We start from the raw sequence: 27,654 nt of genomic DNA on the forward strand, positions 1-27,654 counted from the left end.
TACCTCTGTTCCACCACAAAGGCCAATTGTCCACATAGTTTTTTGTTGTCCACATAACTAAGACTATAATACAAGAAAATACTTTTTCACAGAATACCCAATAAGTCGGCTAATCCCAACCCTATAATTCTTATATTGGTGCTATCTTTATGTTTTCTGAACCCAATAATTCAATATTGCACTGAACTTGCTCGACCCCAGACAAAATTAGTGTCATTTGTTCTGTGACATATTCCCATCAGTGCCACTACGTCGCTGATGCTGGTGTCGTGGCCGAGCGCCATCCAGATGGCAGCGGAGGTTTCTACGATGTTATCCTTGCGTCCGTGGTGGGAGTCGCACACGTCCACCACCATAGAGGATTAAGGGTGCTGGGACGATATTGTGCCGGCACCAGCTTGCTCTTATCTGTGAGGCTCACGAAGCAAATCTTGTCCAACTCCTGCAAATCAGAGACCCAAATACCCAATTCAGTAAAATTCGCATAGATAACAACCTGTCACGAGTGCAAAAGTAACTGAAATATCTTAACGAGAGGCTCATGCTAAATACCAACACAATCAGTATGACACACAGACTGTCTTTTCAGTTTAGTTCAAATTGCATATGAACAGAATACTACAACCTCGCAAAACCACTAGGGATTTCAAAAGTGTGAGACCGATGCTTTTCAGAAATTACTAAAATACTGCAGATTCTTCGAAATCAACACATATGCAATCTAGCTATATTGATATTCCGGATTTTGATGCAGAATTAAAATTTGGTAATAAAGTTTCAGTGTTGCAAGCAACCAGTACTTGGAACTATCAGTACAATATACATTACAGCTACTGACAAGCTACTGATAATATTTCTACAAATAAACGATTAAAATGGAGTAGATTCAACAAAGTTAATGACAGAGACGAAGTTACTGAACATTGCTAAGAAGGACCTCTGCTGCGACTTCAAAGATTTTTTGCTGAAGGGCTGCTTCTATCCTCATTGTGTACCTAATCGTGGTGATCTTCCTGTTGCAACATTAAAAGGACACAAGTTCAAAAGTCCATCTACAAGGACAACACATGTACTTGACCGAACAAAGTGCACACTCTGAATAAGATCGTCACTGAATAATGTCTGTATTCAGGATCTCTCATGATTATCATAGATATTTTGTTTCCGGCTATTCTAATATTTCTATTGATGTCGTAATTCTGAGTGAAGTGACATGTGCTTGAAAATTTTAACCATGTAAAGTAGTATGAGGATGCAGCTTGTAGTTTTCTTGATGGGATTTGCTTTCTTTAGTAAAGTGCTTGATACCTGAATGCAGGCGGGCCGACGGGCAGCGACGGAGAGGTCAGGGCCACGAGTCCCCGCGACGGGCCGACGGGCGGCAACTCGCAGCTGAGTGCGAATTTCAAGGTTTGGTACCAACTGAATTCTGAAAATGCAGCAACTACTCGAGTCAATTCAACAACAGCAAAAGGAGGAATACCAGCATGCATCATCTTGCTAAATTCAGTTGTTCTGTTCCTATATATTGGGATGGAGGGAACGATGGCAGAGGAAGCATGCTACCATGGCGGCATGCGAACGACAGCGTGATGTCCTGCGCCTCCGCGGTGTGCAGAACTGGTCTTGCTGCAGCTCCGAGGCGCGCGCCGTCGTGCTGACTTCTTTTGGGCTCCTGCTTATGCATAAGCCGGCTTATGCAAAACGGGGGGGAAGAAACTGTGGTGGGAAGAAGCTCCTAGAAACTGGTTCCTCCTATTCTTTTGGGCTTCTGAAAATTTAGCTTATTGATGTGTTGAGATGTAAAATGTCTACAAGGCCCCTAAATAATTTATGGGCTCCAAATAAATAATGATATCATATGTATGATTGTTTTTCATTAAGCTGGGATTGTTATTATGTACCAAATTTTATACCAAACCCTCCCACATAGCATATATCAAAATATTATACTGTATATCAAAAGCGTCCATGACCAATTCATATCACAAAAATTATATTAGTACTCACAACAACAAAAATTTGGCCCGCTTATATCCATAAACTTGGACGGATTCAAGCAAATTGCAAAGATTTCAAGCTAATTGGAAAAAACTTTGAGCTAATTAAAGGAAGGGGAGCTACTTTTCACGGTTGTGAGGAGGACATCGTGCAGATGAGGAAGGCCTTGAGCGCCTCCTGTCAGTTCTTGGCCGCCGGCGTGGAGTGCTTGGGTCATCGTCCACGGTCTCCTGATGCGGGTGGACTGCGCCCAGAGGTTGGCCGCGACCGGCGGAGGCGGAGCGGCCAGCTCGTCCTCGACGCAGATGTGCAGGTGTAATCGCCGGCGCCAGTCGCTGCTTCGGCTGGAGATGGGGCTGCGCGGAAACAGCAGGGGAGGAGGCGGGGAAGAAGGCCGGTTGTGCCCTGCTAGAGCGGCGGAGCCGGCGGCGGCGGCGCTAGTGGAACCCTAGCTCGCCCGGGCTATCGCCTCTGCCTCCTCTCGCTCGAAACGATTTGAGCACACAGTTTTTTTTCCATTCCCCAACCGGTACCCTCCGGAATGGCATTGTAGTGTAAATTGGAGCAAGAACGAGGGCAACCCTCTGTACCGTTTTGGCCCAGCGGGAAGAAGCCTGGGAAACGCTCCAGAAGCACGTCCCGAGGTGTTTCTCCATATAAACAGAAACTGGGCTTCTCGGTGGAAATAAGCCAGGCAGAAACTGGAGAGTTCTTTTGGGCTTCAGCGGTGCACTACCTCGAAGCTGGCCTAGAAGCCCAAAAGAAGTCCCCCCCCCCCCCCCCCGCGCGATGGGCCGACGGGCGGCGACTCGCGACGGGGGAGGGGCGGCGGCTGCGGCGGCGGGGCGGCGGCTGCGGGCGCTCGTGGGAGTTCTTCAGCGTTTTCTATCGAGATGTACTCCGTATCTCACAATCCGATCTGATTCAGATTTTTTTTATTTGATCACTAATTAAAACGTCCGTTCCGAATTGTCATATCATTATAGAACTTACAGAAAATTTATCACAGATTTAATCAATGGTCACGAATAATTACATTAAACGGAACCAAAATTCGATTAGACGGAACCAAAGTTCCATGCCAATCACCATGTGTGTCAGCTATATTTGAATCAATCTTATCACTAGGTGTTTTAACTCAACATTTTTTAAACAAACATATCCGCAACAAAGTGCGGGAGATAAGCTAGTTCCTAACTTCCTATCAATACTTCGGTTTTCAAGATCAACTCTTTCAACCGCTGATACATCCATCACTGTGCTCTGAAAGCTCTAAACTCTCAGTGCCTCCATCTAATACCGAAATCTCCTTGTCCCAACTGCGGCCAACAAACAAAATATAATTTCTTGATTTTTCTCTTCCAAGCTCGAGAGAATGATGATGTTGATTGCACGAGATCTACAACACCATGTTGGTCTTCCTTTGACTGGCACAAATCCATGTGGCAGAGAGCAAGCAAGAATTCTGTCACTAACCCGGCAAAACACCGACGGAAGGATGCATGACATGCCCAAGCGCCACGTGTGCGGACGCGATGGAGGAATCTCTAAAGAGCTCTAAGCTCCCAGTGGTTTGGAGGCCTGTGGTTCATCCTCAGCCTAAGCAAATCGCACGTTGCCGCGTGTTGCTGCGTTTCTGCAAACCGTCATTGTACAGTTAGTCGGTTCACAGAGAGATTACGAAGAAAAAACTACCCACAGCATCCAGTTGAGCAGCTACAGACACACCACAACCCTTCGCATCTTTGACTTTTTGTTCTCTCCCTCACACGGTAACACCTCCACCGCCGGCTCTGAGGTTACTGGACAAAATCAGCGGCTCAGCGCCGGCCGACTCCCCCGACCTCCATCCCCTGGTAATGCTTTCCTTCCACGCTGCTCCTACACTGGTGCCCGCTTCTAGCACATCGCTGGACAGGCTATGCGGCAGTCTGGGCCTGGCCTAGATCGGTGCCAGCAGATGTAGTTGCCGCCAAATGGAGCTCGGTCACCGCCGTTGCTGCCTGCTGCACCGGTGTTGGGGGCCGAGCATCTTCGTCCATGAAGGCCGCTTGCTCAATCTCTTGCGGGCCGCTGGCCTGTTGTCCACCAAGTTATTCGCCGCCAAATCAACCTCCGGCAATCGCTGCCATGCAGCCCCTGGCCGCGGCTGCTGTGGCGAAGGTTGATGCCCGGCGGCGCTGGCGCTGATGCTGGAATGCACGGCACCACATACCGTCTTGGAGCGTCGCCAGAAATTGACAGGCCACGTCTCAACGAAGAGGAGAGGCGTCATGAACTTCACCGTGCAGGAGGGCATGGCCGGGTAAGTGTGACACTTATTGTGTGCCTTCCCCCCCCCCGATTGACTGACTATCCATGTATCCATCTATTGCATTTGAAAGTCGCACCGCTGTAGTTGAGTGTGATGTCCCCAACAAACTGATTTTGTGTGGCTTGGGAGCTGGTGCATGTACGCGCAACCATGAGAACTATCTGAATTGTGAATATCTGGACTCATCTTAACTGAAGAACAAGTTCAGTTATGCATTCCTGGTTGAACTCATGTACCACTATAGTTAATGCCAAGCATTTGATTCATTGTGCTGGTGTGGTGATTGGATGCTTCATGGTGAATGCTACAGATGCTTGGTGCAGTTTTTGGTTGGAAGGGGAAATTGGTCCTAGGATTGTGGTGTAATTAGGTGATTCTTCCAATGGTCATGCCATGCCTATGTGCTGTGTGGTTTCGGTTCATATATGGCGACCATTGTCATATTTGATTTGGTACTGAATATTCTATTGGTTCTTGTTACTGAGTGATAAACATGGTTTTCTTTGATTCTGACATGGATGTACGATGTTGAACTATTTGCTTAACGTCATATCTTTTTTTGTGTACTTCATCATGCTGTAAATTTGCAAGAAATTGATCCCAAATATTTTTTTTGTAATGCGCATTTTCGCTTGGCCCGGGGAGATATATTTGCAAGAAAGTGACCTGAAGAATATTTTTTAACCAATTAAGTACATTACGTTCTTGCATTGTTTCATGTTTCTTGGATCTTCTATGCTGATGTGAGCTTTACGCCATATTTGCTTGACCTAGGGAACTTTTATGCTGTATGTTGAGGTGATGAACTACCAGGATGGTAAATGTGCTACATGTCATGTAACTTCTGCTTGCGTAATCATAATATGCTATGCTTCCAAAAAGTATAAATTCTCTTCTTCTATTAGAACAAAGAATCATGAAGCTGTTTCGAAGAGCTTATATTTCTGATTATGTGGGAGTTTGATATTATCTTTAAACTTTTTTTTTTTTGAAATGAAGGATTGTTACCTTAAAACTGGTACATGATTTATTAGAATAGTAGACAATAGCTTCTTTTTGTGTTCAAAGTTTAATGATTTTTTTACCAGAGAAGGTAATGTGTACTGACTACACTGCAGCTCAGTGCAAATAAAGTCATTGAGCACATGCAGATAAATTTGTCAAGGATGGAGCTGTTCAGGCGGAGAAGCAAACAAACAACTATGGGAATAAATACTGAAATTTCTATTTGTCTAATATTTCTTAATTATAACTTATTCAACTCCAAGAGTTTACTTATATACATAATTTCTCTATATTTTCCTCCAAGTGATAAATGTGTGCTTAGGTAGTTGTTACGAAAATATGTATTGCACTTGTGTGCCCGGAGAGGTCTAATCTTCTATAGAGCTTTCAGCTTATTTACCCTATGCTAATGAGGCATTTTTTCTTAAATTCGATTGTGCATTCTATCATTGTGGATTTTTTTTGTAGAGCACCTTTTTCATTAGCGTTTAGAGAAGCATCAAAAGTGTGGATGGAGATAAAATAGGTGGCCGAGTCAGTAGTGAGGAAGGATAATGGATTCTTGCAGTGATCTCTCGGTCGCGCTTATAATCATCCTACGCCTTATGTGGCCACGTCTCGGTCGGCCATGTCTGTTGTGCTTTTCTCATATTTGTCGGTGTCTCACATTGTCGGTTGTCTATGTAGCGTGTTCATGAAGTGCAGGTGGGTTCCTGGGTGGCTTGCATCTGGGTTGGGAGGGGTTTGCATGCATTACTTTCTGCGATTTTGTTTCTGGTTAGGATTGGGGATAGTGCTTTCTTGTTGGCTGTTGATTTCTGTTGTCATTTAGCTACTTCAGTGTGGGGAATGCTTGAAAATCTGTGTGTACGTGTAACAGCACGCCATGCCGTTTAATCTCAAGGATGTATGTGAGAGAGGCATGTTACATTTAATATCACGATTGTATATGAGAGAGCCATTTTATGTTCTCGAGTTGCTTGTGAGCTTCAGCTATTGCATGATAGCTAAAAGATTAGATTAGTTTTCTCTGATGGGATAGGCATGATGGCATCATTGATTTAATCATTTCAAGAGTGTTTTCCAGTTTTGGGATACTTTCTAAGGTTTTAATTGGTCAGATAAACACGCCTGGAGCCTATATGTTTGTTTAAAATGCATGGTGTTTCCCTCATAAGAATTTCGTTGTACTGAAATTTACATAATTATGTCTATTTCTGCAGGCATTGAACTGATCCAGAGTACTGACGTTGTAAAGGCTAATCTTGCCTGCAAGATCATGACTAAGGTTTGCTCTTCAGTTCTGAAATTCAATTTCTTCTTGAAAGTTGAAGAATCCCCATGCAAGTGGAACTACACTTTACCACTTCACTAAGTTACACGATGCTTATCTCATCATGTTGTGTGATGCACAGAAAACAAGTCAATAGCATGATACATTAGTTGCATATCTTGATTTTTTTGAAGCTTATAACAGTAGGAAAGGCTTCTACTGTCTTTTAATTACCTCAAAACATGTGGTGCCATTACATCATTACATATGTGCAGGGTAGTCCCAAAAACCAAAAGAAAGGGCTAAACAAAATCTTAAAAGGAGCTAATGAAAGGGTGTAGTTGCATGTCTTGCTTGGCTCTACATGTTTTCATTGTTTTTTTTTTGTAAGCTCTTTGTTTATCACATGTCCTTACATAAAATCCCAAAATGATCATATTACCATTTGATCTCTTATTTTTCATATTTGCACCGTGAGAATATGAGAAAAACTAAGTATTGTGTATGCACTGCTGACCCCCCTCCTCCACTTCATTGCTTCCTCTGGCCGGACTCGCCCACCTATGTCCGCTCCTTTATTTCCCCTCACTGGCTCACTCACTTAGCATTCATATCTTTTTCCTTAAGACCACAAGATATCATCTGAAGTTGTGAACTAATTAATTATTGTAGGCTCCTGACATTAGATCGAATCTATGCACCCTTAAAAGCTATCAAACCTAATTCTTGCTAACTTCTGTGTTTATGCATTTTGATATCATCTAAATCCGAATGTAATTATTTGTTCCGGGCTCCTGGCATTTGGTGAGATATATGCATGTTCAGAAGCTAACAAAGCGGATGCCTATTGACTTCACTATTTATATGTTTTATTTTTATGGTTGATTTTCTCGCTAACTGGAAGTTGAAAACAAGACTAGTGTGTTTCCTAAACTTGTGTTTTCACTCTTGTGTCTTATATAATGGGAGATGGATTTAACCCAGGATTGGCCGCATTGTAGCATATATAATTGTATGTTGTTGATATTCTTGGCTACATTATACAAGGAAAAGTTCGTATGAGGTTCAAAAAAAAAGGGTGTATTCTAACATAAGCAAGTCAGTAGTAGAAATGATTTTAAAGTAAACAAAGTCAGTTCACGCAATTCTTATACATTAGGAAAATGTAATGAATACATCATAGCAATTTGCGCAAAAAAACTGCACTTTGTACTATGAAAGAGCTGATCAGTAGACAGTAGTGTTGAACTCAATGGTGTCGCCGTGTCGGTGTGTCCTGCATAAATTGGTACTCAAGTAGAATGCGGCTCTTGAGAGTTGAGATGCATGTAATTTCCCATGTTGATTCGTCGAGGAAGGATACAATAATGAATAATGGAGTCGCCTTCTTCCAGCTTGTGCACCTAAGCGAATTAGAGAAGTGTGCCCACCCATCGTCGAGGTACATGAGTTTTTTCCACTCCATGAGGGTGTGCATCTCTGACTCTCCAATTTTCCTAGGGAAGTTGCTAGCGATGCAGCGATGCAGTGTAGAAACAAAGTTGGTATCTTCAACCACGAGAAGACCTTACAGTGTGGGAGGATGCCAGCTTCATCATTGGATTAGAGATGATGGAAACTAAGTTCTCTTGGACATGGCAACAAGCATAGTCGGGGCACCATGTAGCACCATTTGTGAAGAATTTTATGAGGTTGTCTGTCAATCACTACTTTTCCATTAATCGTTGGCATACCATTAAAAATGTAGATCATTGGAAGGCAACCATACTTTTTAATAATGATGAATAGTTAAGATGAGCTATTGTTAAAAGAAATGAATGCAAAGAACGAGCATTGGAAGGCAACCATACTTTTTTATAATGAATAGTTAAGATGAACTATTGTTAAAAGAAATGAATGCAAAGAACGAGCATTGGAAGGCAACCATACTTTTCTATAATGAATAGTTAAGATGAGCTATTGTTACAAGAAATGAATGCAAAGAACGACACGGAAAAGTTAAACGATAACAACAAAGAACGGCGCGACAACGCGCGCGAGGTCCATCTAGTAGATTCTGTTGCGCATATAGTATTGCCACCACTGGTCACTGGATTTGCCATGTGGCCAAGTCGACAGAGTAGTAGGAATCTTAAAAACCAGCTGATTATTCTTTTTTTTCTTATATATCTTTTTAATGATGTGAGTATCTCAGCACACAGATTCGGGAGAATGAGATCACAAGTAGAAGGGATCATATCCCTACTTATTATTTAGTTTTGTTTGTTCGCTATCTGCTAATGCTTGTTCGCTGATACAATTATAGGAGGAAAAGTTGCATGCCTGGCCGGCCCATGTATCTGTCAGTAGTAGCCTCCGTTTAGGAGGTGCCATGCATCTCTATTTGAATCCATATGGAAAAGAATTTCAAAATGGAGGAGTCTTCCTAGATGCTTCACAGAAAAGGGGAACGATATTGGGGAGAGAATATTTTTTCATGTGGTGCAAGCACATTATATTATATTGTAAAAAATAAATAAATATTCACAGAGAAGCAAAGCAATGTTCATTCATACTATTATAAGAAATGTTCACATATTTTTAAAATCTTGTTCATGCATGTTTGAATGTAAGTAAAACATCCATGTGTTTGTCAAAAAAAAAGAGTACAATGAAACAAAGAAAAAAGTGGATAAAACAGGATGTGATTATAATTAACTTTCCACTTTAGTTTCTAGGAATATAGTTTCCATGTCTTGATGTGTATGCTAGTTGGTTGCTTCTTGCACTTGATAATCATTTTCAAAACTGAATGTATGCAGTATGTAGCCTGTTAGTTGGCAAACTTCTTGCCCTTGATAATCATTTGCAGCAGCAGGGGAGAAGTAAAGCTGGGGCTTGCCAGGATTCTCTACCACTTGTCAAATTTTCGAACACTCTTGCTAATAAACCTATAATAGATCAAATGGATTAACTACTGCTTTAATTTCCTAAAGATAAACTCTGCTGGTCTCCTCTATAAACAATAGGTAACAAAATAAATAAGAAATCCTTGACTAGTGTGTTTTGTACGTAAGCTAGTTTAATAGGCAGCAGTAGTTTTAGTTTTGCTAGCTAGCTACGACCCATGCTGAAGTTGAGCAGCTACCCACTAGCTAATTAGTACTAGTGTTCCATGATCTAGGTAAGTGGAGCAGCAGCAGCTTTATAATTAAGATGAAAGTTTTGAAAACCTACAAGGTGATGCAAACCACCAAAGAGTTGACACTCAAAATTCATTCGCCAAACATCCCGCAGCAATGCACGGGAAATCATCTAGTTTTTAATTTCAGAATCTAAAAAAGACAAAATACGTCACATATATACTGCTATATAGCCCTGTAAAATTCGGAAAGTCCTTTTAGAACATGAGCACCAGTGCTCCTGCCACGTGGAGATCTCCTGTGCCGTTGGTTTTCTCAATCGGTCCATCCATCTGTCTGTATGGTTTTCAGTATGAAGATAGTATGCGGCTGTATAGCAGCAGCCACTCTGTATTTCATTGGACGGTTCATTTAATGCGGGGACATTGTACCTGCACTGTGCTGACAGCCTGAGACTGATGTGTGCTGACTTCTGTGCTGGACGAGCTAACCGCAGCCGCAGGTTTGCCTTTGCTCTGGCTCAGCTTCCTTGTGGTTGGAAACTCCAAACCGGCTTGTAGTGTGAACACAGCAAATCTTGGTGTTTTACAAAAGAGAATGTACCCTCGAAAAAGAAGAAAAAAGAAAAGAAAATGAGACGTTGATTTTTAATCATGGCTTCCCCGCAAACTGTGGTACATTTTCAGTTTTCTCACTATTTGCTATTACCGAAATGCACATACATACATTAACAATTTTTTAATTGAATTATGGCAAAATATCCTCATTTTTCATTATTTACGGAGAAGTTTAATGGTTTCACACAAAACTATACCTAGACATGGTTAGCCCGGCTAGGACCGGCGCCCCCATATGGCCGGCCCACTTTTTTATTGAAAACTTCATGAATTTAACTAGACACCGAAATTCATTGAAATTAAAACAAAATCTTGCAAAATTTAAACTAAACATTATTTAAAAACTAAATTATTCGAAGTGCAGTAGGCCTTGCTCTCCGTGCCACCGTCATCGTGGTCGTCGTCGGTGGAGACAAATGCTTCGTTGAGGCTGTCGTAGTCCTCCTCCTTTGGAGCCGGAGCTGGTGTCGGTTTTGTCCATGAGGTCGACGACATTGCCATTGTTCGTCGCCGACCAGCACTCCGCGAACCGATTGTCGCCCATGCGGTAACGTGTTGAACATGCAGTTCAACAGCACCGCCTGGCCCGACGTGTCTTCCGGGTCATTCGGCACACAGTGCGATGCCTGGATCTCAAGCTTGATCTCCCACCATCGATTCTCCTTCGGTGGCGGTGGAATAAAGCTGGAGGTACATGCGCCCACGCGGCGGCGAGTGCTCCTCCCTTTCTTCAGGCAAAGGGGCGCCAGTGCCGAAGAAGACCCACGCGGTGCGTAGCGGATGACGATGTTTGTCGGCGCGTCGTGGTGGCGGATGCGGTGAGGAACGCTGGCGTTCCCCTCTTCCGGATGAGCGTGAGCCTGGCCAGTACTGCGCGGAGAAGAACTCTCCTCGGCAAACATCGTCGCGAGGAAGAAGGTAGTCGTGCGGGACGAGCATCTGAATGGCGTCTCACCCATGCCATCACGCTCGCCGGCCGATGCGGTTGAACCGCCCGGTGTCGGGCTATAGAAACGGGTGATCTTCGTCTCTTGTTCGGGCTGGAAGACACGGAGCCAATCCCGACTGTTCGGCGCCCATGCCGGTAGTCGCCGTCGTCAAACCCCTTCGCGGGTGCCTCCTCCTCGTCCGAGGTCACCTCGTTGTCGGATGGTGATGGAGAGCGTGCTGGCGATACGGAGTGGGTGCATAGGTGCGGCGGATGCGACGGAATTCCTCACCGGAGTGTGCATGCGGCTGCGGCGGAGTGGTGGAGCGGCGGAGGAGAAGTAATATTTCTAACTCGCACCCACTGCATCGACCTCTATATATACCGGCCGAGCCGATGATTTCACGGACCCAGTGAAATGTTTACGGGCCAGACAGCGAACTGGGAGCTAATCTGCGACGCAAACCTAGCGAAACTGTAAATCAACAAAAAAAAGATATTGGTTTGGCCCATTTTACGTGTTCTGATAGAGTTGCTCTAACAGGAATTTACGCGTTATCGTGCTCCGCATCAGCAATCTGCATCATGTCGGCTTAAACAGCTCCAATAGCCTATGGATGAGCAAGAAGAGGTGTGCTTGAGTTTCGTCATGCGGCGCATACGTGCGTTCGAATAAGATGGATGTCACGGCGGGCAAAAAGCCCAATGACCGAAGACCGAAACCGAAAAGACTGAGACCGAAACCGAAAAGACCGAGACCGAAATGACCGATAAAATATTGGGTAGAAAATTTTATAGACGGAATTAAGTTTGGTCAATTCGGTCATTTTGTTCTGAGTAACCGAATAGCGAACTAGCCGAATTTTATGTAAGACTGGCCCAATCTTTAGATTTTGTGATATGCGTGAGATGTGATATTGTTGAATTTTTATAAACTTCTCTAGCGTTGTTACATTTTTGTTTAGATTATTGAACATTTATTCGTGTCAATTGATAATAATGTATGCAATGAAAAAAAAACATCTGAAATACATCTAAAATGTTGCCAATGTTTTACTAAATAATGTATAAGTTTCAACGTCGATCACACTGTTCGGTCACCGAACCCGAATTATTGGGTACCCGAATTTGTCAGGTAGTAAAAGTAACAAATATATTTTGATCTTCATTTTTTTGACCAAATTTGAAATAGAAATTTGAAAACCAATTTTTTGATCATGGCGAATGCCCACCCCTAGCTGGATGGCTCATCACGTTTACACAGTAAGTGTGGCCCACCCGCATATCGACTAAAAATGTGACATAAAAGCTGGCACAGCTGAACTGATGGTCCTAGCGTGCCACCTACCTGCTGCAGTTCTACTGTCTCTAGCCTACGTATTCCCTCGTATATTATATTCCAGCTGCTTGTATTCCGAAGAAATACATTCTGGCACAGATTTCAAGGCCCAAAGCAACAAATCACGCATTGCCACCTGGTGAGAGCACTGATGCCCAGGAGCACGGAATCCCCTTCCTGTAAAATTTTACTTTTTTGCCGAGGCAAAATAAAATATTTTTTCAGAACGAAACTCATGTCCAGGGCGCATGTTTAAGATCATCTTTGTAATCATTTTGTGTTTCAATTTTTAAAACATGTTTTCACATCACAAACCCACTTTTTAAAAAAGTGGATTCACATACACCCAGGTTCACAAAAGCCGGTCTCGCTATAACTACCGAATCAATCTCTCTACATACTATTGCTTAGTATGTCTTTCAATTTCGCTTCAAAATGCTGTCGAGTTGTAACTTTTTGTACCGTAACTAAATGTAATATATTTTGTGCTTGTGAATTTTAGATATACACTGGATAATAGTACGAATCGTGTGTTGCACGTGCACCCTTACTAATACAATTATAACTCATGAATAAGGATTTCAATCTTCTGCACAACTAGCTAGCCGTGTGCATCATCACAGAAAGAGCCATGTGGTAGGGTCGTAGTTGTGTGACCCAGCCGACCAGGTTTCGACTCTGGTCAGGAGTGAATTCTGGTATCTCAAGGATCATGGTTGCTTGTACCTTGCATAAATTGCACACGCCCTCCTCCTCCCTCAGACTCATTCTTGGTTTGTAAGAACCTTGCTTATTCTGAACATTTAGGGCGCCGTATCTTATTAATCCGTTGGTTTATAGCATCCGCAGTGCTTATGACCAGTCATCTTATTAATCCGTTGGTTTATAGCACTGACCAAGGACACCCCCTCCACCAACCCTAACCGCCGCCGCCGCCGGTAGCGCCGCCGAGGCAAAGACCCTCGGGGCGTGGCGGCGGCGGGGGCCTTTCCTCGCCGGCGGCCAGGCCCTCGGTCTGCGCCATGCCCTCCCCCCACCTCTCGGCGGTGCGTGGAGGCGAGCTTGGGCTTCTTCCGCGACACGAGGGCGCCCGAGGCAGCAGCCTTGGGTTCGACGGAGGAGGTGGCCTTCTTCTTCGCCGGAGAGGGTCGGCCTGCGGTTGGTGGTGGTGGATCTTTTGATCTATCACCGCGATCCGGCGGCGAGATGGAGGTGCATGGAAGCCGGTGATGGTGTCGCCGGTGGAGGGTTGGTTTCGCCAGCCCGGGATGGTCGCCGACGTGGGGGTCCGACCTGAATAAAGGCGGCGGTCCTAGGGTCTCTCTTGCGTGAAGAGGAGGACCTACCGGAGGCCTGGACTCGTGATCTGGCCGGGGGGTTGAGTTCCGGAAGGCTCCGCCGGCGAATCTAACAGTGCTTTGCCTTGAGTTTGCTGGATCAGAGGTATTCGGTCGTGCGCACCCATGCTTTTATTCCGACCGATTGGTTCTGGAGGGAGCGGCGCGAAGCTCTTTTTTTGTGTTGACATCAAGTGACTATGTATCCATGATGAAAGTCGGAAGAAGAGAATTTCATGAAGGCCGGAAGGGAGGACTAGCTAAGGAAGGTTCAAGTCTCCACGCTGTTGAGGGACTTGCTTGGTGTTCCGGGCTTCACAGCAGCGGTATGAAAGTGGGAGCGACAACACAGGTGAAGTGCAGAGTCCTACCTTTCAGGGTAAAAACCAAGGTCTGGCCTTAATTGGTTGTGCCTGGCAATAACCTTGGTGGAGGCATTGTTTTCAGAGCGGGGACTATCTTCAGGGTTAAAACCTAAGATCTTTAATCGGGCGACGACGGGAGCACTGTTCCCTTCTTGGAAGCGTCGTTTTTGGAGAGTCTGTAATTCAGGTGTTGTCTTGGCGGTGGATATATTGCTGTTGTTAGGCTCGAGATATTATAGCAGGACTTTTGTTTCGTAGTTTTCTTTTTTTGTTTTTGGTTGTGTGCATCCGTAGTGCCATTAGGGTGGTTTACCGAGATCCTCATCCTAAAGGTACTTGACAATAGTATTATTGGAGTGGATACACAACTCACAAAAAATACAAGTAGTCGACTAGGTGGACTGGTCCAAGTGAAGAGAAACAAAAAAGCCATACAGAACTCAAAATATTTTCCGGCGATATTCATTTTCCTGAAGAGGCAGATAAGGTATTAGATGCTGTTTGATTCAATTTCTTTAAGAGGCAGATAAGGTATTAGCGGCTGTTTGATACCACCAGAAAGACAAAAAATAGAATTCTAAGGAATAAAAAAAAATGGGTCTATGTTCAACGGAAAAAATTATCGGTTGTTGCAGAGGCTAGATGTAATTGGTATCTTCTTGATATTAATATATTCCCTTTATCGAAAAAAATGACCAGTCAATCAAAATCGTAGCGTTAGAAATAGTTATGCGGTAATCTTCAAAAAACACGCTCCTTCACTCACCAAATTGGGCCGCAAATTTACAGAGGCATCCCTGTGAGTTCGACTGCTGCACGTACCAGACGACTGAACTCCATTCCCCCGGTGATAGACTGCACTTGCAGGTACCCGATTACCATGGTGGCGTCCGCAGCTAGCGACAGCAGAGAACTGGTCGTGCACCATAAAGACACAGGATCCCCGCAGCAGTTGGCTTCAGCACGATCATCTGACGCAACTCGCCATGTACTTTCCCGTGAGATACCCAGGACAAGCCGACTTATTTCCATTAGTTAGATGCAAGTCGCCGAGCAATCTCCATGTCCAGCACACAAAAGCTAGCTAGCTATGTGCACCTATTTGTTATGGAGTTCGTAGACTCGCAAGTCACAACATGCAAACATACGCATGAAGAATCTCCATTTACCAAAGGCTGGATTAAACAAGAACAAAGTTCCTTGTTCAGAGATATGTTCCTCGATGCACTGCAAAGGGTCCCCTGCTGACCTGCAAGGAATAGGTCAGGAGGGAGACAAATTAGACAAGATTTGGTACGCCAGCGGCCAACAGCCGGCGTGAGGACAGGTGTGGAGGCCACCACGGACCTGTACAGGGTACAGCGGATCGGAACGCGGCCGTCGAACGGAATCCCAATTACGGCGACGGAGAGCACGGACTCCGTGCCGAGCTCGTCGCCGTCACTGTTGGGACGAGTGATTGGACGTGACTCACGTTGTGACGTTTCCGATGCCCAAAGCCTAATTTGCAAAATAATCCGGATGGATGCAGGCGGTTATGTGCAAAATTACCTAAGATTGAGCAGACACGAAGGATTTATATCGGATGACTGAAAATAGAAGGATGCCGGGATACACAAAACTAACGGATTCATAAGATACGACGCCAACTTTTAGCATCGCAATTTAATGTAGCTTGTCACGAATGCATAACTAATCCTGGACTTAACGAAACCTAGTTGGAACAAGTGATGTAGCAAGTTTCCTATGAATCAGAGAAAAGTGCAAGTTTTGATTTTCTTAAGGAAGATTTTCAGATGTATACAGATTATAAAACTAAACGCGGGTTGGAAAAAATAAAGTAGTCTTGAATCATTCATTGTTCAGTGGAAGTTAATGTAAAATCTATGATCTGACATTCACCAGATAAGAATATTGTGTGCTCAATCCTAACTCCTAAGTAGGAATGTAACAAGACATTATTTTAAGAGGTAAAAAATAAGCCACAGATAGCATCAGGTTTGGCAGAGTAGAGTAAAGGGGCCGACATTGCTGACCTGGTTAAGAAGTGAAATTACACAAGAATAGCGAGTCACCACTCATCACAGTGTAGCTGCTGCTCTGTTTCCTATACAATCTCCTTTTGGAAGACTCTGCAGCACCTAATCAAGAGCAGTAATGGCTGTCAAGATCTCAGAGAAAGGAATGTCAGCTCATAAGAAAGCAAATTGAATATTATATTCATACCTCATACAAGTACCACGAGATGTAGGCATCAGTAGCAGCATACTGAAGTTGCTGTTTTGAGAGGACCTGAGACTCCCAGTTTCCCATTCTGATGTTGCTGGGCTTCGGCAACTATAGACAGGAGGTTGCAGGCTAAAAAGAGAATTGCAACATACTAATCTGTTAGCGTTGAAAACACTAAACAAGCAGAAGACTGTAGGCCAAAGAAGCAAAGCATGCATCAGCAAGAAACGAAAAATCAGCTAAACATTTCTAGTGCATTTCATAGACACTCCAGAGTTCAGTCTTCTAAATTGTTATTAAACCCATCAGACATTGCCTCAACCACACAAACATGGATCAGCAACCAAAAGAATTTCAGTTCAATCATTTATTGTGAAAAAACTTCTATTGCATAGGCATATAGGTGTTTTGTCTACTAAATAGTAATTGACTAGTGTCATTTAGCCAACCATACATTGGTGTGATACATAAAGCACAAACATGCGTATCGGCCTGAAGACTTATGGGCAAAGAAAGCAGTTCTTAATAGCTAATGCAATAGAAATTACCTCTTTACATGTGATCATTTCAGTTAATGCGGCAAGGCTCCATCTTCTACGAGGCCCAGCTAACTTACATGTGATCATTTCAGTTAATGCGGCAAGGCACCATCTTCTATGAGGCCCAGCTAACTTGACATTTGCAATAATCGACAAGTCCATCAGTGGTTGTACAGAGACATCATAATCATTGAACATTTTCCTTGCATCATTGTCTATACACACGCCAACCTGCATAGACAAAAAAAAAATAGTACCTTGCATGACCCCAGAAAGAAACAATCCTTTTTTGGAAAAGGGGGTACCAATCATAAGGGGAAATGGGCAAATTTCCTTCTATGGGGAAAATATAATTACTCACTTTAACGGATGAACTATCATCCAAGAGAGACTTCAGTATAGGAGGTACTCCAGAGTGAAAGATATGCATGAGGTAACAGTGAGTTTTTTCCATGCATAATTGCATTAGAGCGACCGTATATGGTGGTTCACCTGCAAAGCCCACACTCAATAGCATGCCTCGTAGGAGGTAACTTATAAAACATTCATCCAACAGCATTATTTGCAGCATTTTTTCAGTCGAACGGGGTTGAGAATGCGGTTAAAGAATAGGTTATGTGGAGCAGCAACCTCTTCTTGGAAAGGGTCTCCATTCGAGGTCGAAACCAAGGGAGACCAAGCCAGAGGCCTTCATTCTATCGATTTTGCATACAATTTCCGCCGTAGCTATCTCCACTTCAGAACGTGTCACGGCAGTAAACTATCATGCCGCTGAATGCTATCTGTTGGTGCCTGGCCTTCACATTCCCTGTGGCGCAAAATCAAAGGGGGCCAGGATTATGATGTCAATTCCACAAGATTAATACAGATAAACTACATCTAGCAGCTGATAAACTACACAAATCAACCAACCAGCCCATCCATATGGATCCTAGTACTGCCGGTAACGAACTGTGCCCTGACAGAGAACAATAGAAGCAATAAGACAGAGCTGCCGATACACGGAATATCAACAGGGAGGAAAAAAAACTCTTGGCTCTGTCCGCTCCCGCGAGCGGGGCAGGGCAAACCCTAGATCGGGCCGCCGCCAGCCCCTCCCCACTTCTTCCCCGCCTCCTCGCCGCCGCCAGAGGGCATCGCCGGGCAAAGCTTCGGGGGCGGCAGCGGCGGCACGGGCTGCTGCGGTCAGCGGGGCGGTGCGCTTGACGTGGGGCGCAGCGGCGTGGCTGCTTGTCGGCGGCGTGGCGACTACGTGCTCTGGAGGTGCTCTCTCGCGTCGGTTGCTGGGGTGGCGTGGAGGTCCAGATCTTGCTCCGGTCATGGAAACGGGTCGAGTAGCGGCAGCAACGAGAGTCGAGACTCCTTGAAATTTTGCCTATAATCAGGTTTTTGATCGTTGGACCGGGTCTGGACCGGGCCGGCCGGCGTGGCGGCCGGTCGGACCGGGCGTGGCACCAGTCTAGACAGCTTGTTTTTCCTCCCTCGCGCATGCCTCCCGCTCCTCCCTCACGCGTCTATGGAATTTCTTCATGTTCAGCTTCATATCCAGCTCCCTGTCTAGCTCCATGTCCAGCACTCCAGCTTCACGTCCAGCTCCTCCTCTCCTCCTCGTGCGATGTTTGCTCCCTCTTCGTACTTGATCATGCATAAGTAAAAAGACTTAGGCAGTATAAAGTTTTCATCGATCAAAGTATCATTTAAGAACAAGTTCACATGTTGTTTGAGTAGCTTCACACGAGCTCTTGTCATAGGTCCAATCCTGACGTCATTGAACTTGAGCTTCACAGCAGCATCGCCTTCATCTTGAGCCGCTGAGCTTAGGCGCACAAATATTTTTTGACCACACGACGTTGTTTGTGTCGGGCGGTGGAGATGCCCTTATGGAGAGCCCAAATTGGTCATCGTCGCGTGTAGTGTATGTTGGTAGGAGCATCCTTGGAACGTACGGCTGGATGCGGCCGTCACTGTGTGGCCGGTTACAGATGTGCGGTGCGTAGGTTCACACGTCTACCTCGTCAAATATTCCGCCCAATCACGGCTGTCCCTGGCGGTGAACACGTTGTTGCTAGTACTAGTACTAGTGAAACATGGATCGTGACATTTGGTCCATTATTATTTTAATATAACGCTATAAGAGTGCAAATTAAGCCTGATATCCTTTTAAAAGGAAGTCAACCATTGCTGAAAAATAATAAATCAGGTGGCCTTGGCGTTTACCAAACGTCTTTAAGCGCTGACGATGTCCTTGTATTGTGGCTTGGGTGACTTTTTTGGTGTGTTCTACTAGTTTGCAAAATGGAGACGAAGGCACCATAAAAGGGTGGAACCATGAAAATTGGCAGTGGAGGCATAAAGTGAGTGGGAGTATTCCTTGTATAAATTTTGAACATTGGAAGAAGTTTTATTTATATATGAATGAATAGTTCAATTATTTTAGTGGATCATATGCCCGTGTAATAATCTTAATTGGATTTAAGAAAAGTTGGGATGCCTAAGAACGTATGCGATTGGTATGTTTCGTTTTTGTGTCTTTCAAAGGCTCGATTTGCATTAACGTTGCTATTAATTTGCTATACCGTGGTAGATATCGCCTATGATACCGGCAAATAACTCTTTTGGTCGAGAACAAGACATCGCGCGAGCCCTGAGATGTGAAAAGAAAAAAAAAAGTGTTTTGTGACTCAGCCTCTTCTCGTATACAAAATGAGCCATCTTACGGGAGCAGCACGAGTCACAAGTCATTGTTGTCACATAATTTCGAGATTATCATGTCAAAACCTGGACAAGTAGACGAAGTATTGGGTTTTTTTCTAGGATTTGGAATGATTCCCTCTCATCCCATATACATGTCCTCACAAAGTTGTAAACGTCGTAAACCATTTCATGTCTTTTTTAGCACATGTCATAAGTCACATAATTGTTGTAAACAAATCAGCACGTTAATCAACCCTTGACTCGTTTTGTGTTGAAAAAAACATCATGGGATCCTCGTGTTGGGTTGGGTTAGGGTTAGGGTTTAGTTGATTTCTTCTTCTCTAGGTGTGGTGTGTGAGCCAATTACATATGCCCGCATCTCCTCTAATAAGCTGGGATATGGTCTCGTGCGGATCAGCGGCTGCCGCTCAAGGTCTCGATTCCGCCTCCTTGTTGTGGAGGCGAGCAGAGGCAGGTAGGTCCATCCCTTGGGCGTTTGGTGGCTCGATTGTGGCATCACGGCAGCGGCCTCTCGCGTTGGTCACAGTGATCTCCGGCCAAGGCGTGATGGTAAGGGTTCGACTATAATTTTAAGTTCTTATAAGTCATTTTTGTAAATTGTAGTGCCACCGTTGAATGAATGGATGTTTGCGGTCCTTGGAGACCGTTCCCCTGTCAAAAAGGAAGGAAAAAAAAGTCGTAAAAGTCATGAGCCATTTCATGGTTTTTTTTTTGTTTAAGTAGCGCAAGTCATAGGTAAGTACAGTAAGTGGCATAATACTAGTAGTTGTAAACAAAGAAATGGGCACGTTGATGAAAGAAACCCTAGACCAGTGGTTTTGTGTTGAAAAACTGCACTCCACGGGGTCCTCGTGCCAGGTCCGGTCAGGCCAGCAGCCGTGTGAAGCCTCCTTCCTCGCACTGCTGCCGTCACGCGCAGAGAAAATAAAGGAATTCCCATCCTACCCACCACTCCGACTCTGCGGAACACGAGCGGAGAAAAATCCAACACGCCCCATCTCCGTCCGTCCATCCGTCGTGCTCGACTCCGCTATATATCGCTGGCGCCCCCGTGATCCACCACAGCCACCAATTATCTTCTCCCTTCCATACCATACCCTGCTGCGGCGCGGCGCGGCGCTTGTCCCCTTCCTCCTCCTCTCTCCCCAATTCTGCTGTTTGTGGCGGACGAGAGAAAGAAGATCCGTCCACACTCGCCGGCCTTATCTCCCGCGCACCGCCCATCCACACGTTCTGCGCCTCCCGGCCCCTGCGCGACTCTCACTTTTGGATTCATCCGGCTCCGGCGGCGTGGTCTGCTGCGTGCCGCCCGCTGTTTATAGGTTAACGGCAGTCCACACCAAAGAACCGCCCCCCTGTCCACCACGCCCACGCGTGACGGGCCGATTCCTTTCCCTCCTCTTATCTGCGTGCGCCCGATTCCTATACCCACACAAGCACAACTCATCTCCGCGGCAGCCGCAGAATTCCGAGGTTTTGTAACCAAGAAACCAGACCACGGAGATGTCGCTGCTGGCCGATCTGCTGGCGGAGGTCTTCCGGGAGCCCACGCTGGCCGGGGTCTGCCGGGAGCTCGCAACCCTCGCCGCGCCGCTCTGGCTCGCCGCCCTCGTCGGATTGCTAGTCGGATGGGCCTGGCGCCCGCGCTGGGCCGCCGCGGTCGTCGCCGTCCCGCACCACCAGCTCACGCCAACTGCGCTGCCCATCGCCGCGCCTGCAGCCAAGGACTTTGCCGTCATCCCCAGGTGACTACTTGGTTTCTGCCTGCCTGCGCAAGTATTCCGTTCTTTCCCCAACTGGATTCTGCGATTGGCCTGCTGTGGTTCGCTTTTACTGAATTCATTCATTTTTGGTGTGTCTGGTGTAGGACTACGGAGGTGCCTTCGCTGGCGCCGGCAGAGGAGGAGTTGGCGGTGAACACCGACGACTTGAAGCACCTCCGCCGGGTCGTCCAGGAGAAGGACGGCGGCCCGGCATGGATACACATGATGGACCGCACGCTGCCCACCTTTAGGTACCAGGCATGGCGGAGAGATATGGAGGTGCCTATCCTTCTCATACTACACTATCCAAACCTTCTCTTCTCAAATAATAGAGATCACTTCACTTGTTAGCCGAATGAATGTATAATTGGATAAAATTTGTGTCTAATGTTTGACAAATTGGTACACACTTAGGATGGATGCTTTATACTGCCTTAGAATTCAACAACGTAGTTGCCAACCTTTTAAAGTTAATTCAGCTGGCTCTAGTGTTTTCTGATGGATGATGATGAGTTACCTAGACTTGCGAGATTATGCGTAGATGCAACGCTGTTCAATTCAGTGTTGAGACATGGAGGATGCTATATCTCAGGATTTTAACTCTTTTCCCCCTTTTTGTTCCGCTTCAGAATGGCCCACCGCAATATCGCAGCAGCACCATCTTTGAGGACGCGTCGCCTGACGTGGTCAGGGATTTCTTCTGGGACGACGAGTTCCGGACGAGCAACACCTGGGACGACATGCTGCTTCAGCATGACATGCTGGAGGAGTGCACCGAGACTGGAACAATGCTTGTTCGCTGGGTTAGGAAGGTGAGCTGCCATTTCTCTGTGATCTCTTCGCGGAGAGTATGTCAACCTCCTCTATGTATCTTTTGCTTATACTGGATGCTTTGCCCGTTTCTGCAGTTTCCATTCTTCTGCAGCGACCGCGAGTACATTATCGGTCGCAGGATATGGGCATCTGGAAAGACCTACTACTGCGTAACAAAGGTATGTGATGAAGTAGAATTATAGCTTTATTTATCAGTCAAGAAGCTAAGATAGAGGACCCATTCTCTAGTTTCAGAAAGGCGTATAGTCTATAGATATTGGTCATCTCTAGTCTATAGATAGGAGTTGCTTACTTATCTAGGTGAATCCGATCATTAAGCTTCTACTGTAATTTTCCAGAGCGTGCCTCGTCCCTCTGTTCCAAGGAGCAGCAAACCTCGCCGTGTGGACCTCTACTACTCTAGCTGGTGCATCCGTCCAGGTATTGTGGCAGTTCCATCTTCACAAGTTCCTTGTCAATAACAGATTTCGCCAGGCCAGTGAATTTACGCTTCTTCTCTTTTTGTATACCAGTCGAGTCAAGAAATGGTGCGATGACAGCATGTGAGGTGCTCCTGTTCCACCACGAGGACATGGGCATCCCGTGGGGTATCGCAAAGCTCGGCGTGCAGCAGGGGATGTGGGGCTGCGTCAAACGGATAGAGCCTGGCCTGAGGGCATACCAGACAGCCAGGGCCGCCGGTGAGCCCATGTCAAAGTATGCCGCAATGGCGCACGTTAATACAAAGTTTGTCGCCGATGAGCTCAACGATTCTGAAGGCCACAGCGAGGCTGGTTCAAGCAGCAGCAACAACAACGCTGTGGCCGAGAAGCCAAAGCACTGGACGGGGAACCTACCCAAAGTCTTCCTGATCGGTGGCGCGGTCGCTCTGGCTTGCTCCTTCGACCAGGGACTGCTGACCAAGGCTGTCATCTTTGGTACGGCGAGGAGGTTTGCGGGGCCAGGGAGGAGATAGGAACTGGACATCAACGATCCAATGATCCATTCGTGCTTATCATCGTTGTGATGCTATGCACATTGTTCTGATGCACAACTGAGCAGAGTTCTTCGGTATTTCCATATAGAAATGCCCATATTTGCAGATGAAGACTGGTTTGTTTCGTGTTGGATCGTTCAGAAGAGGAAGAATCTGTAAGCAGGCTTGTACATACTGCTGGAGCTGCAGTTTGTGTGGCTCATAGCTTAGCCGGTTAGAATAGAACCATGATAATGATTTATGAGACAGTTGGATGTTGAGGCACAGTGTATGAGGCTCATGTTCTGGAGGTGCTATAAAATATAGTGCTTTTTGTTAGCTGCATGTATTACTAACAAGAATTTCTTGCTTTCCTCGCTGATTGACAACTTCATCGTTTTTACCTACGGTTGCTGGTGACATACTGCTTTCTTGTTGAATATTCTTCAGGGAGATCTGTTTCCAATTCGATTCCCCATCTTCAACTTTACTGCATCTCAGAAAAAATCTAGCATACTTAGGTGAGATGATTTTCTATAAATAAACCTGTTAAATTTCAACTTCGTAGTGACTACTTTTGGAAGCCAAGGAAAAGCACAATCAACTAACAACAAGTATTTCTATAATGCTCTAAAATTGTGAAAAAAAAAGATTCATACGTGTAGAGGAAGTATTATTTTTATTGTAAGATACAGTATGATCAATTTTCACTTACTGTAACTTGAGTACCTTTGCTCCACAGAAACTCAATTCGGCTCCCGGATGCGTATGATCCCTCTACCATCAAAACATATTTCCAAGTGTTAAAAAATTTTGACAAAAAAATTTACATGTACATCTCCATAATATATGTGTATTTGTCAAGTTTCACGAAAAAATGATATTTTTATAGTCTAAGCGAAAAAGAGAAAATTTATCTTGTGACAAGTCTTTGTTTCAGCACCGAATTTTGTCTTTTTTACACACGCCATATGACATGTTGATTTTTCCTGAAACGACTTTGTAAACGCGTAGCACATGAAGATGTATGTGCAAAATTTTTGTTTCAATTTTTTTGACATTTTAAAATGTGCCTAACATGTATTTCAAAATAAAGGGAGCATACGCTCCCATATGCCAAAACATCACTGCTCCATCACATTATTAATACTTGTAGCCCAGCGTGCACTAACTTAATTTGGTGTTTCTCCTCAGTTTGAAAACTGTCATAATTTCTTAGCAATTTTTTATGTTTATTTGTCTGTATGATTTTTTTTACTTCCTTCGATCCATAATAAGCATCGTGGTTTTAGTTTATTTTTAGTAAAATTTAATTTAAAACCATAACATTTATTATGGATTGGACAGAGTATAATTATTTCGTGCTAGTTCAGATGGAGAGTATCACATCAAACTCGATATCCAGAACAAAGCAGACGGTTTCATTTGGAGTCTGGTTGCTGTGTATGGTGCTGCCCAAGACGCTTTTAAGGCCGACTTTCTACGTTGATTATGACTGTTTACTTGGGCCAACAGCTTGTCCGAGCCTACATACGAGAAACTAGATCGTGTGTTGATGGATACCGAATGGGAGAATCAATACCCCATGGTGTCTGTCCGCGCCCTAGAGCGTATTGAAAAACTGTCTGACCATGCTCCCATTCTTTTAACCACTGGGAATCCACGTCAGGTTTGTAAGCGACCGTTCAAATTTGAACTAGGTTGGTTACAACGAGATGGATTTCACGAGATGGTTAAGAGGGTGTGGGAAAGACCAGTCAGGGGCAACAATCCGATATCGAGATGGAATAATAAAATGCGCGCTACGCGTAAACATCTCACGGGTTGGGCTGCCCATACGGCTGGTTTTCTTAAGAAAGAGAAGATTCGTCTTTCACATGTGATCGATGACCTAGAGGCCCTAGCGGAATTGAGACCGTTATCCACGCAAGAGATTGACCTCAAGAATCAATCCAATGCGCAGATAGCGAGCCTTCTTCGCGAAGAGGAACTCAAATGGTATCAACGATCAAAGGCCAAATTCATTTTGGAAGGGGATTCGAATACACGATATTTTCATGGCTTAGCCAATGGAAGGCATCGGAAAAAACGTATTCATTCTCTCATCCAAGATGAAGGGGTTATTGAAGGGCACGATCAACTCAAATCTTACATTACTAATTACTATAAGGATCTGTTTGGGCCTTCGGAGGAAAGTTCTTTCTCCCTTAATGAGGACCGCACGGACGATATACCCCAAGTTTCTCCAGAGGAAAATGGCCTCTTAACTCGCGCCTTATTCCGAGGATGAGGTTAAGAAGGCAATTTTCCTAATGGAGTGCAATAAAGCACCGGGTCCGTATGGTTTCCAAGTGGAGTTTTATCAAACTTTCCGGGATACTATCAAATTGGATCTTCTAGATTTGTTCGATGATCTTCACACGAGACAACTAGAACTATTTCGTCTAAATTTTGGTGAAGTAATTTTGTTACCGAAGGTTAATGAGGCAGAAAGGATTCAACAATATAGACCTATTTGCCTCTTAAACGTCGCTTTCAAAATTTTCACGAAAGTGGCCACCATTAGACTCGAATACGGTCGCGGATCATGTGGTCCAACCTTCTCGGACTGCTTTCATGCAAGGAAGGAATATCCTTGATGGAGTGGCAGTTCCGCATGAGACGGTACATGAGATGCATTCCAAGAAACTTAGTGGGGTCATTTTAAAATTAGATTTCGAAAAGGCATATGATAAGGTCAAATGGTCTTTCTTACAACGTACACTCGGGATGAAAGGTTTTTCTCCCGAGTGGCGTGCTCTAATTTACGATTTTGTGTATGGAGGTAGCGTGGCAATTAGGGTCAATGACGACACCGGCCACTATTTTCGTGACACGAAAGGGGTTACGCCAAGGCGATCCGCTATCACCAATGTTATTCAACATTGTAGCAGATATGCCTGGCAATACTCATAGAGCGTGCCAAGTCCGATGGTCAAATTGAAGGTGTGATCCCACATTTGGTTGATGGGGGTTTATCTATCCTTCAATATGCCGATGACACAATTCTTTTTATGGATCATAATCTCGAAAAAGCTCGTAATCTCAAATTAATTTTAGCAGCCTTCGAGCAATTGTCGGGATTGAAAATTAATTTCCATAAGAGTGAATTGTTCTCGTTTCGGTGAAGCCCAAAACGATATGACTCGAGTACACCGAGTTGTTTGGTTGTGGGCAGGGCCATTTCCCTATTCGGTATTTGGGTATCCCGATTCACTATCGGAGACTTACCCTTGCTGAATGGAAGATTGTGGAAGAAAGATTACGGAAACGCCTTAGTAGTTGGAAAGGCAAATTGCTGTCCATAGGAGGAAGATTGGTACTCATTAACTCGGTACTAACAAATATGGTACTCGTATATGTTATCATTCTTCCTCCCGCCGAAAGGAATTCTGCATAAACTCGATTATTATCGATCCAGATTCTTTTGGCAAGGGGACAGCGAGAAAAAGAAATATCGATTGGTTAAATGGAGTATAGTGTGTAGTCCCAAAGATCGGGCGGACTTGGAATTCATGACCTGGAGGTTAAGAATTCTGCTCTGCTAGGTAAATGGCTTTTTAAGCTTCTTACCGAGAACGGGACTTGGCAAACTATTCTCCGGAGAAAGTATATTGGCTCGAAGACGCTCTCCCAAGTGGTTTGGAAACCCGGGGACTCTCACTTCGGGCTGGTCTCATGGCAACGAAAAATATTTTCTTTCGTCATGGTACTTTTTCTATTAAGAATGGAGCACGGATACGTTTCGGGAAGATGTTTGGTTGGACAATGTTTCCCCGAGTGAACAATATCCTGCTTTGTATAGTATTGTTCGTCGCAAAGGTGATACCATTGCTACCGTCATGGCTACCTCACCTCCGAATGTGACGTTCGTACGGGTTTTACTTGGACAAAGGCTAACAGACATGGAATGCTCTAGTTCAGCGGTTGGGTGATATTCAATTATCACCCGAACCGGATGAATTTAGATGGAATCTCCATGTAGATGGCTCTTTTTCAGTTAAATCTTTATACAATGCAATCCTCCATTCTGATTTACCCAGTTGATAACAATAAGAAAATTTGGAAGATGAAGATACCATTAAAAATCAAGATTTTTGGATGGTACCTTCGTCGAGGAGTTATTCTTACTAAAGATAATCTTGTTAAACGGAATTGGCACGGAAATTCACGGTGTGTTTTCTGTCATCATGACGAAACCATCAAACACCTTTTCTTCCAAGTGCAGTTTTGCGAAATCTATATGGTCGATCATCCAAGTAGCGTCTACCCCTGTATC

At 44.7% G+C, this 27,654-nt stretch overlaps 1 protein-coding gene and 1 pseudogene across 1 annotated transcript; one reads left to right on the top strand and one right to left on the bottom strand.

Moving 5' to 3' along the window:
• Positions 1-14,940: 14,940 nt before the first annotated feature.
• Positions 14,941-18,390, bottom strand: LOC124673014 (annotated as a pseudogene).
• A 2,897-nt stretch (positions 18,391-21,287) lies between these two features.
• LOC124673015 lies at positions 21,288-23,675 on the top strand. Its single transcript, XM_047209152.1, has 6 exons — positions 21,288-21,529; positions 21,652-21,826; positions 22,177-22,359; positions 22,456-22,539; positions 22,720-22,801; positions 22,894-23,675. The coding sequence occupies exons 1-6, from the start codon at positions 21,288-21,290 to the stop codon at positions 23,334-23,336; spliced, it is 1,209 nt and encodes a 402-aa protein (XP_047065108.1). The 3' UTR covers positions 23,337-23,675.
• The last annotated feature ends 3,979 nt before the right edge of the window (positions 23,676-27,654 follow it).

The sequence above is a fragment of the Lolium rigidum genome, chromosome 7 (genome assembly GCF_022539505.1).
Source record: "Lolium rigidum isolate FL_2022 chromosome 7, APGP_CSIRO_Lrig_0.1, whole genome shotgun sequence".
In the NCBI taxonomy this organism is placed as follows: Eukaryota; Viridiplantae; Streptophyta; class Magnoliopsida; order Poales; family Poaceae; genus Lolium; species Lolium rigidum.

What these genes read in the sequence shown, in the direction of transcription:
- LOC124673015 (XM_047209152.1), top strand. Translation starts at nt 21,288, where the DNA reads ATGTCGCTGCTGGCCGATCTGCTGGCGGAGGTCTTCCGGGAGCCCACG. An exon ending in CATGGCGGAGAGATATGGAG is followed by an intron (nt 21,827 to 22,176) that starts GTGCCTATCCTT and finishes GTTCCGCTTCAG; the next exon opens with AATGGCCCACCGCAATATCG. An exon ending in CCTACTACTGCGTAACAAAG is followed by an intron (nt 22,540 to 22,719) that starts GTATGTGATGAA and finishes GTAATTTTCCAG; the next exon opens with AGCGTGCCTCGTCCCTCTGT.